The sequence below is a fragment of the Berghia stephanieae genome, chromosome 8 (genome assembly GCF_034508935.2).
Source record: "Berghia stephanieae isolate SIO BIC M18660-M18661 chromosome 8, UCSD_Bste_1.3, whole genome shotgun sequence".
Taxonomy (NCBI): domain Eukaryota; kingdom Metazoa; phylum Mollusca; class Gastropoda; order Nudibranchia; family Aeolidiidae; genus Berghia; species Berghia stephanieae.
Window position 1 is genome coordinate 38,654,149 of NC_088367.1, and position 14,864 is coordinate 38,669,012.

General features: G+C 38.3%; 1 protein-coding gene across 1 annotated transcript in view; it reads left to right on the plus strand.

Annotated features, from left to right (window-relative positions):
* The window catches only part of LOC144978638 (uncharacterized), a 42,582-nt gene that overhangs the window by 10,994 nt on the left and 16,724 nt on the right, over positions 1-14,864 (plus strand). Inside the window, exons 4-8 of the mRNA XM_078924948.1 lie at positions 5,419-8,677; positions 9,759-9,874; positions 10,326-10,372; positions 11,175-11,376; positions 12,923-13,063. Coding sequence (XP_078781074.1) covers positions 5,419-8,677; positions 9,759-9,874; positions 10,326-10,372; positions 11,175-11,376; positions 12,923-13,063 — 3,765 coding nt within the window. The remainder of the gene's footprint in view (positions 1-5,418; positions 8,678-9,758; positions 9,875-10,325; positions 10,373-11,174; positions 11,377-12,922; positions 13,064-14,864) is intronic.

Here is a 14,864-nt window from a genome sequence, read left to right on the forward strand (position 1 = left end):
CCCTCTCTACCCTCCAACCACCAGATCATCATCACTGCCACTACTACTACAACCATCATCACTACCACTGCCACTACATCATCATCACTAGCACTACTACTACAACCATCACTACTACTACTACAACCACCACCACCACATCATCATCACTTCACTACCACTACTACTATAACCACCACCTCATCATCACACCACGACTGCTGCAACCACCACCACCACATCATCACTATCTCGACCACCACGACCACATCATTATCACTATCTCTACTACCACAACCATCACCACCACCACATCATCATCACTTCCACAACTACCACCACCACCACATCATCATCACTTCCACTACTACCACCACTACTACCACCACCACCACATCATCATCACTACCACTACCAGGCGTGCCTACCATCCCAGAATTTCCGGATTTGTCCCAGAAATTTGTAAAAAATAATGGCTGTCCTGGAAAATACGTAAGTTTACTTTATGTCCTGGAAATTAAAAAAAATCTACCATTATATTACCACCACATAATCATTCCTAGCATCTCTACAACAACTACCGCCACATCACCATCCCTAATACCAATACTACAACAACTACCACCACATCATCATCCCCACTATCATGACTACAACAACTACAGCCACATCATCATCCCTACCACCACTACTACAACAGCTACCACCACATCATCATCCCTACCACCACTACTACAACAGCTACCAGCATATCATCGTCCCTACCACTACTACAATTACCACCACCATATCATCATCCCTACCACAACTAATACAACTACTACCACATAATCATTACTACAACTCATCACCCCGACCACCACACTATTACAAATCATCATCCCTACCATCTCTAATACAACAACTACCACTACTATTGCAACTACTGCTACCACATCATCTTCCCTACCACCATTACTACAACTACCACTACATCATCTTCCCTACCACCACTACCACAACCATCATCCCCACCACCAGATCATCAGCCATCAACAAAACATATAATTCGGAAATTGGTTAGCTATTCTTTCTCACATTGGTTGGAGAAAAATATCCTTTTTGTGGTCAGTCATTCTCACCACTGGTTGTGTTATCAAGATGAGTTATCCAAGTAATATTAATATGATATTATTATTAAAACAGTGAGTGAGGATACCATTTTTGTTGCAAGCAGATTAGTTCCTACACATACTTATAATAACCTTTAGCACCATTGTAACCATATTATTCTCTTGATATCTGACGTTTGACTGTGTTTTAAGACATTACTATTGCGCAAAATATTGTTCCTAAAATTTGAGGTTTTATCTTTAAAAAGTCCCTGAAATTTGAAATTATGGTAGGCCTGCGTGTTATCCGAACCACCAATACTACCACAACCATCATTGGTTTAATTTGCCCTGAAGAGGGAATACATGAAGCATGGAGCAACTCATTCCCCACGACTTGTGTGTGTGTGTGTGTGTGTGTTTATCAACCCTTTAAAGGTATTATTGTTGCTTTTTGTCACAATTCCTTCCTTAATTTATCCAATTATATCTACTTTGCCTTTCACTTATCAAAAGAGCAGTTACAGCAATAGATTAGAATTTGTGAGGATAGAATAATATCAAAATCAAAGCGCAATTCAAACGGGGGATTTTACGTGATGAGTAGAGTAATGGATAATGTCAATAGGCCTTTCTAAAGGTGCAGTTTTGTTTTTTCATCAGCACTTTTGGTAAATATCATAGGTGTAGTACAATGGCAAAACAGATTATTTTATTTTGACCAGAATTTTAAAAAAAGAACAAACTTTAAGCTAAATGATACAGAAGAACCCCCAACAACACCACAATCATCATTATCACCCTCTTCATCTTCATCGTCATAATCATTATCATCGTTATCGTCATAATCATCATCCTCATCATCTGATGTTTTATTTGTAAAATGTCCCTGGAATTTGAAATTGAGGGTAGGCACGTCTGCACTACTACTACAACCACCATCACCACATCATTATCACTACAGGGCTGAGAATCTTCTGCCTAAAGGCGGATTTCCGCCTAAATGGTAGTTTATCTCCGCCCATCCCCATTACAATTCCTCCTTTTTCATTTATTTTTTTTTGGATAAATAAACAGTGATTTTGAGAATTTCTCAGAAATTTGCCGTGTCAAATATTTTCCTCAAAACCATACAATCATTATTATGACTTATGTCATATTTTGACACCTGTGCTCAGCTGCGTAAAATTTGGTGACGGTCCCGTTTTTATGACGTCAGGCCAGACAGAATGGCACCAGATGTCACAATTGACACAGACAACCTGTGGTCTTTTTTGATTAGCTAGTTGATGGTTGAAGGGGAAGGGGAGGGACAAATAGGTCTGGATTTTTTCCTTTGTTGTAGGTACCTATTGCCTCTCTCTCTCTCTCTCTCTCTCTCTCTCTCTCTCTCTCTCTCTCTCTCTCTCTCTCTCTCTCTCTCTCTCTCTCTCTCTCTCTCTCTCTCTCTCTTTCTCTCTCTCTCTCTTTCTCTCTCTCTCTTTCTCTTTCTCTTTGCCTTTCTTTCTGTTTCTCTTTTCTTCTTTTTTTTTTTGGATATAGAATTCATAAAATCAATACATAAATTATTCTGGTAGAGAAGCCTCCCCCCCCCCTCTCTCTCTCTCTCTCTCTCTCTCTCTCTCTCTCTCTCTCTCTCTCTCTCTCTCTCTCTCTCTCTCTTTCTCTTTCACTTTCTCTTTCCCTTTGCCTTTCTTTCTATTTCTCTTTTCTTCTTTATTTTTTGGATATAGAATTCATAGAATCAATACATAAATTATTCTGGTAGAGAAGTCTCCCCCACCCCCCCCCCTCTCTCTCTCTCTCTCTCTCTCTCTCTCTCTCTCTCTCTCTCTCTCTCTCTCTTTCTCTCTCTCTCTCTCTCTCTCAGTCATCCATTAAATCATCTGGTTATCGGTTATACAGAGATAATATATTACAATAAAGCAATGGTGATTGGCTTAGCTTACTCTTCTTTCTTTTTACCTTTGGACGATGGCTTTAAATTTGACAGATTCTTGGGTTGTATTTATAAGCTGAATAACCACTAAGTTTCGGTAACAAAGATATTGTAGCCTGCTTCATAAAGTAAAAATCAAAACAAAACAACACTTTCTGACCTTTTATTTGAATAACATTGTAGGCCTTTAACATGTGGAAAGGACAATTCATTAAATTTTTACAAAAAGTAAATTTATGTCTAATGATAAGAATGGATTTATACTAGTAATAGTAATATATTACATAATACCAAATACAAATCTTTGTTCCTGTTATTTTTACACTTTGCTTGTGTTTGATCAATAGACAGATTCATTTTCCTCTTTGACAAATTGCTATTATCATCACTGAATAAAATACTCACCAAAACCACCACATCATCATCCCTACCACAACTACTATTACAACTACCGCCACATCATCATTTCTGCCACAATTACTACAACCATCACCACACAATCATCTCTAGACCACTACTACTACAACCACCACCACATCATCAACCTTACTACCGCTATTACAACCACCACCACATCATCATCCCTACCACCACAACTGCTACAACCACCACCACACAATTATCTCTAAGACTACAACTTCTACAACCACTACCACATCATCAACTCTACTACCGCTACTACAACCACCACCACCACATCATCATCCCTACCACCACTACTACTACAACCACCATCACATCATCATCTCTAAGACCACTACTACTACAATCACCACCACATCATCATCCCTACCACCACTCCTACTACAACCACCACCACACCATCATCCCTAGCACCACTACTACAACTACCACCACACTATCAACCCTACCACCACTCCTACTACAACCACCACCACACTATCAACCCTACTACCACTACTACAACCACCACCACATCATCAACCTTACTACCGCTATTACAACTACCTCCACATCATTATTCCTGCCACAACTTCTACAACCACTACCACATCATCATCTCTACTACCGCTACTACAACTACCACCACCACCTCATCATCCCTACCACCACTCCTACTACAACCACCACCACACCATCATCCCTAGCACCACTACTACAACTACCATCACATCATCATTCCTACCACAACTACCACTACTACAACCACCACCACATCATCATCCCTAACACCACTGCTACTTCAACCACCACAACATCATCCCAACCACCACTACTACTACCACCACCACACAATCATCCATACGACCACTACTACTACTACAATCACTACCACATCATCCCTACCACTGCTACTACTACAACCACCACCACACAATCATCCATACGACCACTACTATACAATCACTACCGCATCATCCGTACCACCACCACTACTACTACAACCACCACCACATCATCATCCCTACTACAACCACCAAATGTAATTACACTAACAACTTATGAAATTCCACTGAGTCTTGTCAAAAGTTTTGGATTGCATCTCAGTGAATTTTAGTGAAATTCAAATTTATAGTTTATGGTCGCATGGATGGTTCATGATCTTTACGATGAAAAATTTCCTCCTTTTTTGTGACCAGTCATTCTCACCCCAGTCACTACCACTACTACATCAACCACCACATCATCATCACTACCACTACTACTTCAACCACCACTACTTCAACCACCACAACATCATCATCACACTGCTGCTACTACAACCACCACAACCACATCATCAAACTACCACTACTACTACAACCACCACCTGCACTACCACTAATACTACTACAACCACATCATCATCACTACCACTACTAATACAACCACCAACACCACATCACCCTCTATGCCACCAGTTCTACAATCACTACCATTAGGTTTTAGAGCTTAACTTCATTTGAAATAAGGAAAATTTGGGATTTTATTTGGCATTGTGTTTACATATCATAATATAGTTCCAATCAGTTATCTATTCAGAACTATATGATATGTAAACACAATGCCAAATACCATTCTTGTGTGCGGAAGTTCCTCTTTCGGCAATGAAATTCCTCCAAGTGGTGTCTGAAATTCCTGTGAGCCAAATTTAAAGTTGGCGTCTCTACATATCTTTTTCTCTTCTTTCTTTTCTTTTCTTTTCTTTCTTTTATTTTTGTTCACTTCTCTGAGAAATATTGATCTTTAAAATTTCCATCCAAGCTGTTAAAAAACTTTTTCTGACCCCTCTGTCCACCAATTTGGCAGCTGGGTCAGATCTGACACAACGTATTTTGTGATAGACGAGTGCCCTATCCAGAGGTAGCAAGCAGTTTTCACAATCTGTATAATGCTACTTTTTTTTTCTTTTTTTTTTAATTAAAAAAAAATTGTACTCCTGTTATTCTATTTAATTTTTCTGATCAGGTTTTGAGGACTGAAGGTCTGTCCCGTAACCAACTTCTGGAAGCTGCAAGAGTATGGAGTGGCACAAATTTCCCTGCATCCTCGTCTCTGTACAACCAGTACAGTATCTTGCCTGATGTAGCCAGCATGGCTGTCAGCTGTTCGCCATCCATCCCATCATCGCCTGGTGTGGGTAGTTTTTCATCTTCTAAATCAAACCAGTTGCAGCAGCAGCAGTCCATCTTACAAGAGCCACCACCTGCCCACAGTTCTAGTGTACCTCGTATAACGTCTTGTCAGAGGACACAGAATGTTATGGGAGACCTTATTTACACCCGCCCATTGACAGAAAGTCTCAATCCTTCTAGTATTAGCCTTTCATATTCCTCTGGTTTAGGTAAAGATTCTCTACATGGAAGCAGCAGTAATCTGCATCAACAGACAACCATCCACCATCGACAAACTCCAATTCAGACACACCAGGCTTTTCTTTCGCCTCACGGCAGAGAAAGCGAAAGTATTTCTTCAGGGACTCAACATCAGCTCTACGGCTCCTATGGCAGCTTGTCGGTGGCAGATTCTGATTATGCTGCACAGCAACAGCATTTATCAGGGGGTGATCTGTCGTATGAGGCTGTCAGTCCTGCAGCTCCACCAGTTCAACAGCAGCAACAAGAAAACACCACCCCTGCTCACATGGAAAATTCATCATTTTCACTAGCACATTTCCATGAATTTGCTAATCTTGCTCCTGAACATGCACAGGCTATGGTTGATAAATTCCAGGAAAATGATTTCCGTCTTAAACTGGATCCCATTCGAGGAATTGTCCAGCAGACAAACACAACACAGGATGCTCTTTCATTTCACCAAGGCAGTAGTGGCCATAGGCAAACTCATCATGCAAAGACAAATAAAGATACATCAGCCAACCTCATTCAGTCATTGCAGATGAACCAACAGCAACAACAATCCTCATCTGTTGCATTTTCTCACATACAACCGACTGCCAACATCTCACATTCGTCATCTCCACATCATCCCCATTCTTCTCACTCGATTTCTGCAGCCCTCACACTTTCATCCATGCAGCAGCAGCAGCTTCAAGCACAACCAACGGTTCAAGCTCCAGCAGATTCAACGACTAAACCAAAACGTGTTCGTAATCGTAAAAAGAAAGATGTCCCATCACCAGCTACCTCGACAGCGACACCAACTGCAACTAACAATGCCAAAAAATCGGTTCCCCACACTTCATCGGGAGCTGGGGCTGTCCAAAGACCACAGCACCATGATTTAGCCAATCTTTCTCACATACCACCATCCTCTCAAGTCTCCACGTTGTCCCTACGGCATTCCCCCCAAATGGTTCATGATAATCACCATCATCAACAGCAGCAAATTTTCACTAGCAACCAGTATACTAGCCGAGATGCTCACAGATCGCAGACACCATCCATGCCTCAGAACTACTCTCTGAACGAACCTCAAGGCTACTCGCATTCTCCTAGTCCCAAAATTCAAAACAGCAACCTGATGTCTCCTGAATTCAACATGTCCTCGAGAATATCCAATGAAAAATCTAGCACTACTTACAGTAAACAACGACAGAGAAAACCTAAAGAACTGTCTCCTGTTCCAAATGTTAATGTTAACAATGCAAGCAACAATCAAAACAATCAGTCTTTGTATATGTCAAACATTCCCAACAGCAATGACCAAATTACTTTACAGCAGCAGGGATATTCCACTAATGCTATGATGAATATTTCAGGTCATTCTGATTCTCCAATAAGGACACACAATAACAGTAGCAGCAGCAGCAATTCCACTTCGAATAGTGGAAGTGGTCATCATGGTTCTGGCAATGCTCACATTTCTCGTCTGGCCAACTTTCCTGCTATGTCAGGTCAGCATCAAGCTCCAACCCTTGACGCTTCATCTGTCTCAAACATGAATCCTCAGCAGACAACTCAGGACAGCAAGCTTCATACCTCCAGTCATTATTTAACTGATCCCAGCATAATCAACATCCAGCAACAATCAATCGTTTCGGATGGGAGACAGCAGCAGCAGCACTCCAATTCCTCTCAATCCCAATCTCCCTCACTAAATCCACAACAGCAGGTGGTGATGTCCCAGACCCCAACAGCAGGCCCTGGGTATGACACAAACCGAGGGACTACCCTCATCATTGATGGTAACGACCCTACCAATCAATTTCAAGTAGACTTTGGTGGTCAGCCTTTCCTTGAGCAATTGGTCAGTGCCCAGAATCCAAGTTTTGGTCCTACAACCAATGAGAGTGGGGAAGAGGTCATCCTGACCACTCTTGTCACCCCTGCTGAACAGCAGCAGGAACAGACCAATGACGCCACTGCCTTCAGACCCACGTACCATGGTGCGGCCGTCCATGAAATCCATCCTGTTGCATCCTTTGATGATGGGATGAATGTTGGTGAGATGTCATTTGATGATGGTGCTGGTGGGGGTTACAATGGCATGAATCCAAATCAACAGACTTATTCAGACTATGGGCATGTGGAAGTAGAACCCATGACCCTCACCTTCATGCCTTCCGTTGATGAGGACGATGAATTTAATCATTTCAGTCATGTAGAGCCTGCTACCACTGTTAAGAAGGAATTGGGAATTCCATCCAACCAAGGTGCCAAGAAAGACAATTTTCAGGACTCTTTTCTCAGTTACCTTCAGGGCAATAAGCAAGAAACTCTATCCAGTGTGTCCTCGGCTGCCATCACCAAAAAACCTCAACTACCCAAATACATCCCAGAGCCTCGAAGACCCAGACCACCCGTCACTATTATCCGAAAGGAGACCCCACCTCCCTCCACTTCTCTTGCAGACGATTCAGACGACATTGCTTTTGTTTCTGCTCAGGGAAAAGACTTTTTGTCCACTCTTAGTGACAATGAAAATTCTTCTCAAAATAGTGACAAGGAGGGATATACTGTTCAAAGGACCAGTGAGTTAGCTATGAAAATAACCTTGCCAAAGGGGAAAAAGAAAGGAAAAGTTAGCACACTGAGCGAGTCAGCTCTCTTATCACATAATAAGAAACAACTGAAAGAAGAGAAAATTAAAGTAAAAAAGAAAAGAGGTAAACTCGTTGATTCAGACGGAGAAGAGATCATACTTAGTGGAGATGACAGGACTGTGGCTGCAAAGCCAGCCACACGAGAAGCAACACCTCCTCCAGTTAGAACTTCTATTGGAAGGAAGGCTAAGGACAAAGGCATGGAAAAGTCCAAGAAGAAACGTAAGTTTGTTTACATTTGATGCAGAGGCAGTTTTATGTTATTTATTGTGACTCATAATTTACATTTCAGATAGGAACAATTTATTAGTGTGTGAATGAATACTGGCTTAAATTCCGCAGTGTATATTTTTTGAAGTGCTGTATAAAAAAAGATACATAATACTTATACAGGCCTGACTATTACGACAAAAATTTTGTAGAATTTTCAGAACTTCATGAGCATCTGTAGGTCATTAAAACTTATTGAAATGAAAGTTGATGCCATAGTGCATAATTTTAAGGATTTTGAAGCGTTATTTAATCTTTGTGAGGGTAAATTGTTAATCTGTAATGTTAAATATAGTAATAGTAATAGTTTAACAACATTTATATAAATAATAAAAAATTGTTCCATATTTCCTGCTTGCGGAATAAATGGTGACTTGTCCTGTATTAAATGAAAATTTGGTGTTCTTTGTTGCTAAGAATTGGTGATAACTTTCTGCTATTTGCAGGTTTATTAATGAAGTAGAAAATTTATTAGCACAGCTCTTAGCGTGTTTGCATATTGACGAGGTTGTGCTCTAATAATATGAACATTTATATAGCCACGACACATATTCAAAGCGATTTACAATGGGTCCCTAGCCAACTGCAGCACTTAACATATAGGAAGAGACATGATGCCTATTGTGTGATATTACAACGCTAGGTGTAGAAATTTAGTTGAATGTCAAAATATTTAGAATTAGGAAATTCAAATTGTCTGCAATTTAAGAAAGTCTTCCTCAAAGGGGGTTTATGATTTAATTTAAATATTATAAATGAAGCTTACAATTCAATTTTAAACATCAGTTTTACTCCAACATTTTGCCACATTACCATTCATCTTGGAGAGATATTGAAGATGAAAATTTATTTTTTTGGTCAAAATTACGAAATTTGGGTCAAATTTATATGTTTTATTAATTGATTTAAATTCAATTTTTAGTGTCTGCATCGCTCTGACATATTTTTTGAGATTGGTCATTTGATTTATTTTAACAAATTGTTGGCCTCATTTTTCTTCAACTTTAAATGCTTGTTTTCACACTATCTCCAGGTCGATATGCTGACTCAGACAGCAGCAGTGAGGATGAAATATTCGTCCGTAAGACAGGTCTGGATGACAAGGACTACGACTCTGACAAAGACCCTGTGTGGTCACCATTTGATACGGTGAATAGTTTTCATTTGAAATTTAGAATACTCTAAAATAAAGACCCTGTTTGGTTGCCATTTGATACAGTGAATAGATTTCATTTGAAATTTGGGAACTCTTTTTTTTATATGTTCAGTTTTACCAATTAGCACATGCAGCCAAGGGAGCGAATAGAATGGTCCCAATCAGTGTTGACTGAATATTATCTGGCTGCTCTGTCAACCCAGCAGTCATTATTTTTGTTTTCTCCAGTTTTGGATTTCTAACCAAAGTTTTAGATGAAACCATTGCTCTTCTAGTCAGAAATTGATCTGTGATCAAAGTAAATTCACCGCATAAATTCTTAAAAATTTGAATGTGACTCCTCTGGTGTTCAGTTCTTCAAAGATATCTCATCCCATGCATACAATGATATTGTGGGCAGTTCCGTTTTTCTTGATTATTTTTTTTTCCTTTATTTATTTTCAGGATTTAAAAGTTGGTTATGACTTAGTGGAAAAGAAGAAAAAGCCAAAGTAAGTAACCCATTGTGTCCTTATCATCTCATTCGTCTCTGGTGTTTCATTCATCCTGTTTTGTTTATAAAGGGGAAATCTGAAACGTCCACAGTATATGTCTTCATATAATAAATTGAAGCTTACAATTCAATACTTATCGTCATCATAAATACTATGAATTACTAAATTTGTCATTTATACTCAGTGATGAAATATATTGAAAATTAAATTAAACTCTGTAATATTTTCACGAATACCAATGTTAAAATCATCTAGCCGAGCCTAAGTAGTAGGCCTATATTACATGATTAGTTTATTTTACATATATAAAAGGGTATATCTATCATTATTTTTGTTTGCTTTAGTATTACTGAAATTTGACCATTAATTACTGATGAATTTTGTATTTCTTAGTGAATTATGAATTTTCAATTGGGCAGGTATGAATTGGATTTACTGAGTTCAGCAGTACTAAAAATGTACTTTTTAAAAATTTTGGGTCAGAAAATTTAATTTCATAAGTTTATCAGTTAAAGTGACTCCCAACTTTTATAAATGTTCTTAAAACTGGGAAATTCTTTTTCTTTTTCCAGTTGAGGGCATGGGGCATTTTAATTGATTAATTTAAGCAGTAAAATCTTTGTGGCCAATTTTTTTTTTTCAATGAATGCCGTACTCCATACAAGCAAAGACTAAAAATAGTAACTCATTTTTATTGACTCGCATATTATAAAGGTTTGCTGCTTTATGACTTTTGTTTATTTGCTTGATGTTTAGAAATTTATTATCAGTACGAATATACATGATGTTATATTTTCAGGAGAATCAAATTACGCGCTCCAATTCGTGCCCCACCCCCATTCATCCACAAGATTCCTGCCCAAGATTCACCTTCAGGGATTGTACAGAAAACTAGCAGTTCAGTTAAGAATGTTGGACAAATGGATTCTTCACCCAATACAACTTCACAGTCTTCTACCACAACAGCCTCAGTACAAAACCAGGATGAAGGCAGTTATCCTGTAATATATTACTTCATTTTTTAAAATGTATAATATGTATATTGCTCTCTTACTTGTTCTGGCTGCAGGTGAGATTTTTTGACCTCTGGTTTTATCCAGCTCTGATGAGGTCGCTAGGTCTGTTATATCTGGTGGAAAGTACTTTGCAATAGTTTAATGTCCTATCTGAAGGGTAGCAAGCAATTGCTTCCGTCCCATTCATGCCGAATCTTACGAATTTTTCGTAATTTTACGAATTTTAGACAAATTTCATGGCCAAATTCAAAATTTGATGGAAAATTACGAATTTTTAATTCTTAGTAATACCTTAATGATAATAAAAATAATAATAATAATAATGATAAGAAGAAGAAGAAGAAGAAGAACAACAACAACAACAACAACAACAACAACAACAACAACAACAACAACAACAACAACAACAACAACTACTACTACTACTACTACTACTACTACTACTACTACTACTACTACTACTACTACTACTACTACAACTACTACTACTACTACTACTACTACTACTACTACTACTACTACTACTACTACTACTACTACTACTACTACTATTGCTACTACTATAATAATGATTATAATAATAATAATAATATTGTGGTTGTTCATACACAATTTCAGAAATTACGAATTTTCTTGTCAAATTACTAAAAATTGACATTAAAATTACTAAATTTGAAGTTTTCAGTTTGGCAAGTATGCCGTCCGTTTCTTGCTACAGATGATAGAGTAAACATTGGATCCATGGGTGCAGAAGAACTACCTTTTGCTTTATGTTTAGGATAGTTGGATGAAATATCTCTACTCAGAAACAAATGAAAATGGTTGAAAGAGTTACCATGTGGCATAGTGGCTGCATTCTCCACTTCACAATCCAACAGTATTGGGTTCACTTCATATCAACCAAAAAATATTAAAAGAATGAATTATAATAATAATATGTCATTGCCTCTCCGTGAGAGAATATGGACAATCCATCAAACACGTCTGATATCAACAGGAATCACCCATGTTGTCCACATTGGGGGTTGATAATCTTTCTCAAGGGAAAAAAAAACTGGAAGTGCCTAATGCAGGGCTTGAACCGGGGGCCTTTTGGGTCACAGTGCAGTGTTTTAATCACTTGCATTGTACATTAGTACGGCACCTATAAGGTGCTTTGCTACATCAGCATAAAAGTGTCACGGTCATAGGGAATCCACATATCGGGACCAAGCACGTCTGTTCCTGGATAGAGTCACAACTTCATCAATGGGCATAATAATGCTTCAAATAAAGATTAAAATGCTCAGGAGACATTGGGCTTTCAAAAAATGCAAAACAAACATTTTCACCATGTGACTGATTATGTCAGGGACGCACACATAATATTATGAAAAAGGTTTTTCAAAGAATAAAGAGTTGACTTAGTTTTTGTATCTCTTGATACATTTAATAACAATCATATTGTAATGATTAAAGGATAGGAAAAGAGAAAGGTCTAAAGATGGTTATCATGATCCCTAATCATGTGCTTGCATCATTACCTTTTCAGTTGGGCCAATATTTGATAGAAAAGAAAGACTTACAAAACTACGAGAACTATCCCATCTGGCGTCTAGAACCAAGCAATATGATACACAAGTTTGAACTTGTCATACAAGATGGGATTGTGCGGCACAAGGCTGTGGGAACGGTAAGGAATAGATTCCGCTTTCTTACTTCCACTTATACAGATTTATTTCCTTAATTTAGCCCTTAACCCCAATCGGAGCATAGGCCATTTGACTCTTTTTTGGGGTGTCTTCTTCACCTGCTTCCATGCTCTGCAATTGTTGACAAATGTGTCTATCTTACTTAATCCTTATATTGATTTTGGCACCCCAATGTATTACCAAGTTGAGGTGGTTGGTCTCATTACTTACATTTCACATGTTTTTTCCCCCCTCAATTATCTATGTTGAACAAGTGAAATGATTAAATAATATCAGATCTCTGAGGGAGGGGGGAGGAAATTCAGATTTTGATCTGTTGATTATCATACTTGAGAACTTGAAATTAAATTTAATTTGCAGTGCTAAGGGGGGGGGGGGGGGGGGGGGGGGGATAGGAGTCACCATAACTAGCTTTATAGATTAATAATGTGTCCTTATTGGGATTAGATAATGTCTAAATTTCTTTTTCAACACCAAAAATAAAACTATAGTTTAACAATTCTAGATATAAAAAAAAAAAGTTGTTCTACATGGGTTTTTGGGGGGTTTTTTTTGGTAGTATTTGGTAGGTCTGGATTGTAGGAGCTTGCAACTTTTATATCTCTTACTGTCTAACCAAAACTTCACTTATGTTATCGTGAATACACAATGTATATTATTCTATTGTCCTAAAGCTTCCATTCTCAGGCTCTCTTCAGTTTTTGTTAATAAAGAAATAAAAAGCTTTTCATTGACTATAAATAATCTCACTTCTACACAGATGGCCCCGTAAGGTGGGGCGTTCTTTCATCTTATTTACTCAATTCATTGAGATGGAAACTGTTCAAGTCTTTATACTGAAATTACCCACTTTTTGAAGGACAGCTGAAGCCTTGTTTTACTTTACGAGGCATTACTTGTGATATTACAAAGTATTACCTAGACCTGTAAATTCTCAGTCAATTAACTGAAATCAGTCAATTTGTCAAATTCAAATATTTTTAAAAAGGAAAGAAAGAAAGAATTCATGAATCGTAGTCGAATGACCGTGAAGTAGTTAGGAATGTTCCACAGTGCTACGCATAGCTCAAGGGCGTTTATATTTACGTTGGATATATGGCCAAGGCTAAGCGACGCTTCTTAGAATTGCTGTGTCTGAACACACCCCAGTGTATTTTCACACAGCCTTTGTGAAATTATCTTTTCACTTTCCAACCCTGTCGTGATCCCAATGGTAGCCAATTTTAACTGAGCCGCCGAGCGATAAATTTCACTGTTTCGTCTAAGCCAAAATTGACCACATTTACTTGGTCGAGCCTAAAAGTATGAAAAAGTTTAATGTGAAAGCCGGAAGTGCGTTTTGAAGACACCTTCAAATCGAAAGTTTTTATTATTGCTACAAGCTCATCTCGATTGCCTCACATTGTAAACAAACTGGTTGACCGTTTCTTCACTGATGTGGGTAATTATGAGAAACAATTGTAAGTAGCCTAATTAATTCCCACGTAAATTAGTTTTCTGCCATTTTTTTGCTCAAGTGAGCTTGCTGTTTACTATTCATCTCGATTCTTTGGATTTTTCTGATACGATACGAAAAGTTTCAGTCAATTTTTATAGAGCTCATTTACAGGTCTAATTACCATCTTGCTTTGGATGCAGAGACGGTGAACAGAGCATTATCTATTATAACACAATCATTTGAATTAGACCAATAAAATATGGAACAGGAAATAGCTCCTTCCCTCAGCTTACAAACTTTCCAAAGAAGAGTGGGTAGCCTCCCTTGTCAATTTGAATGGACTT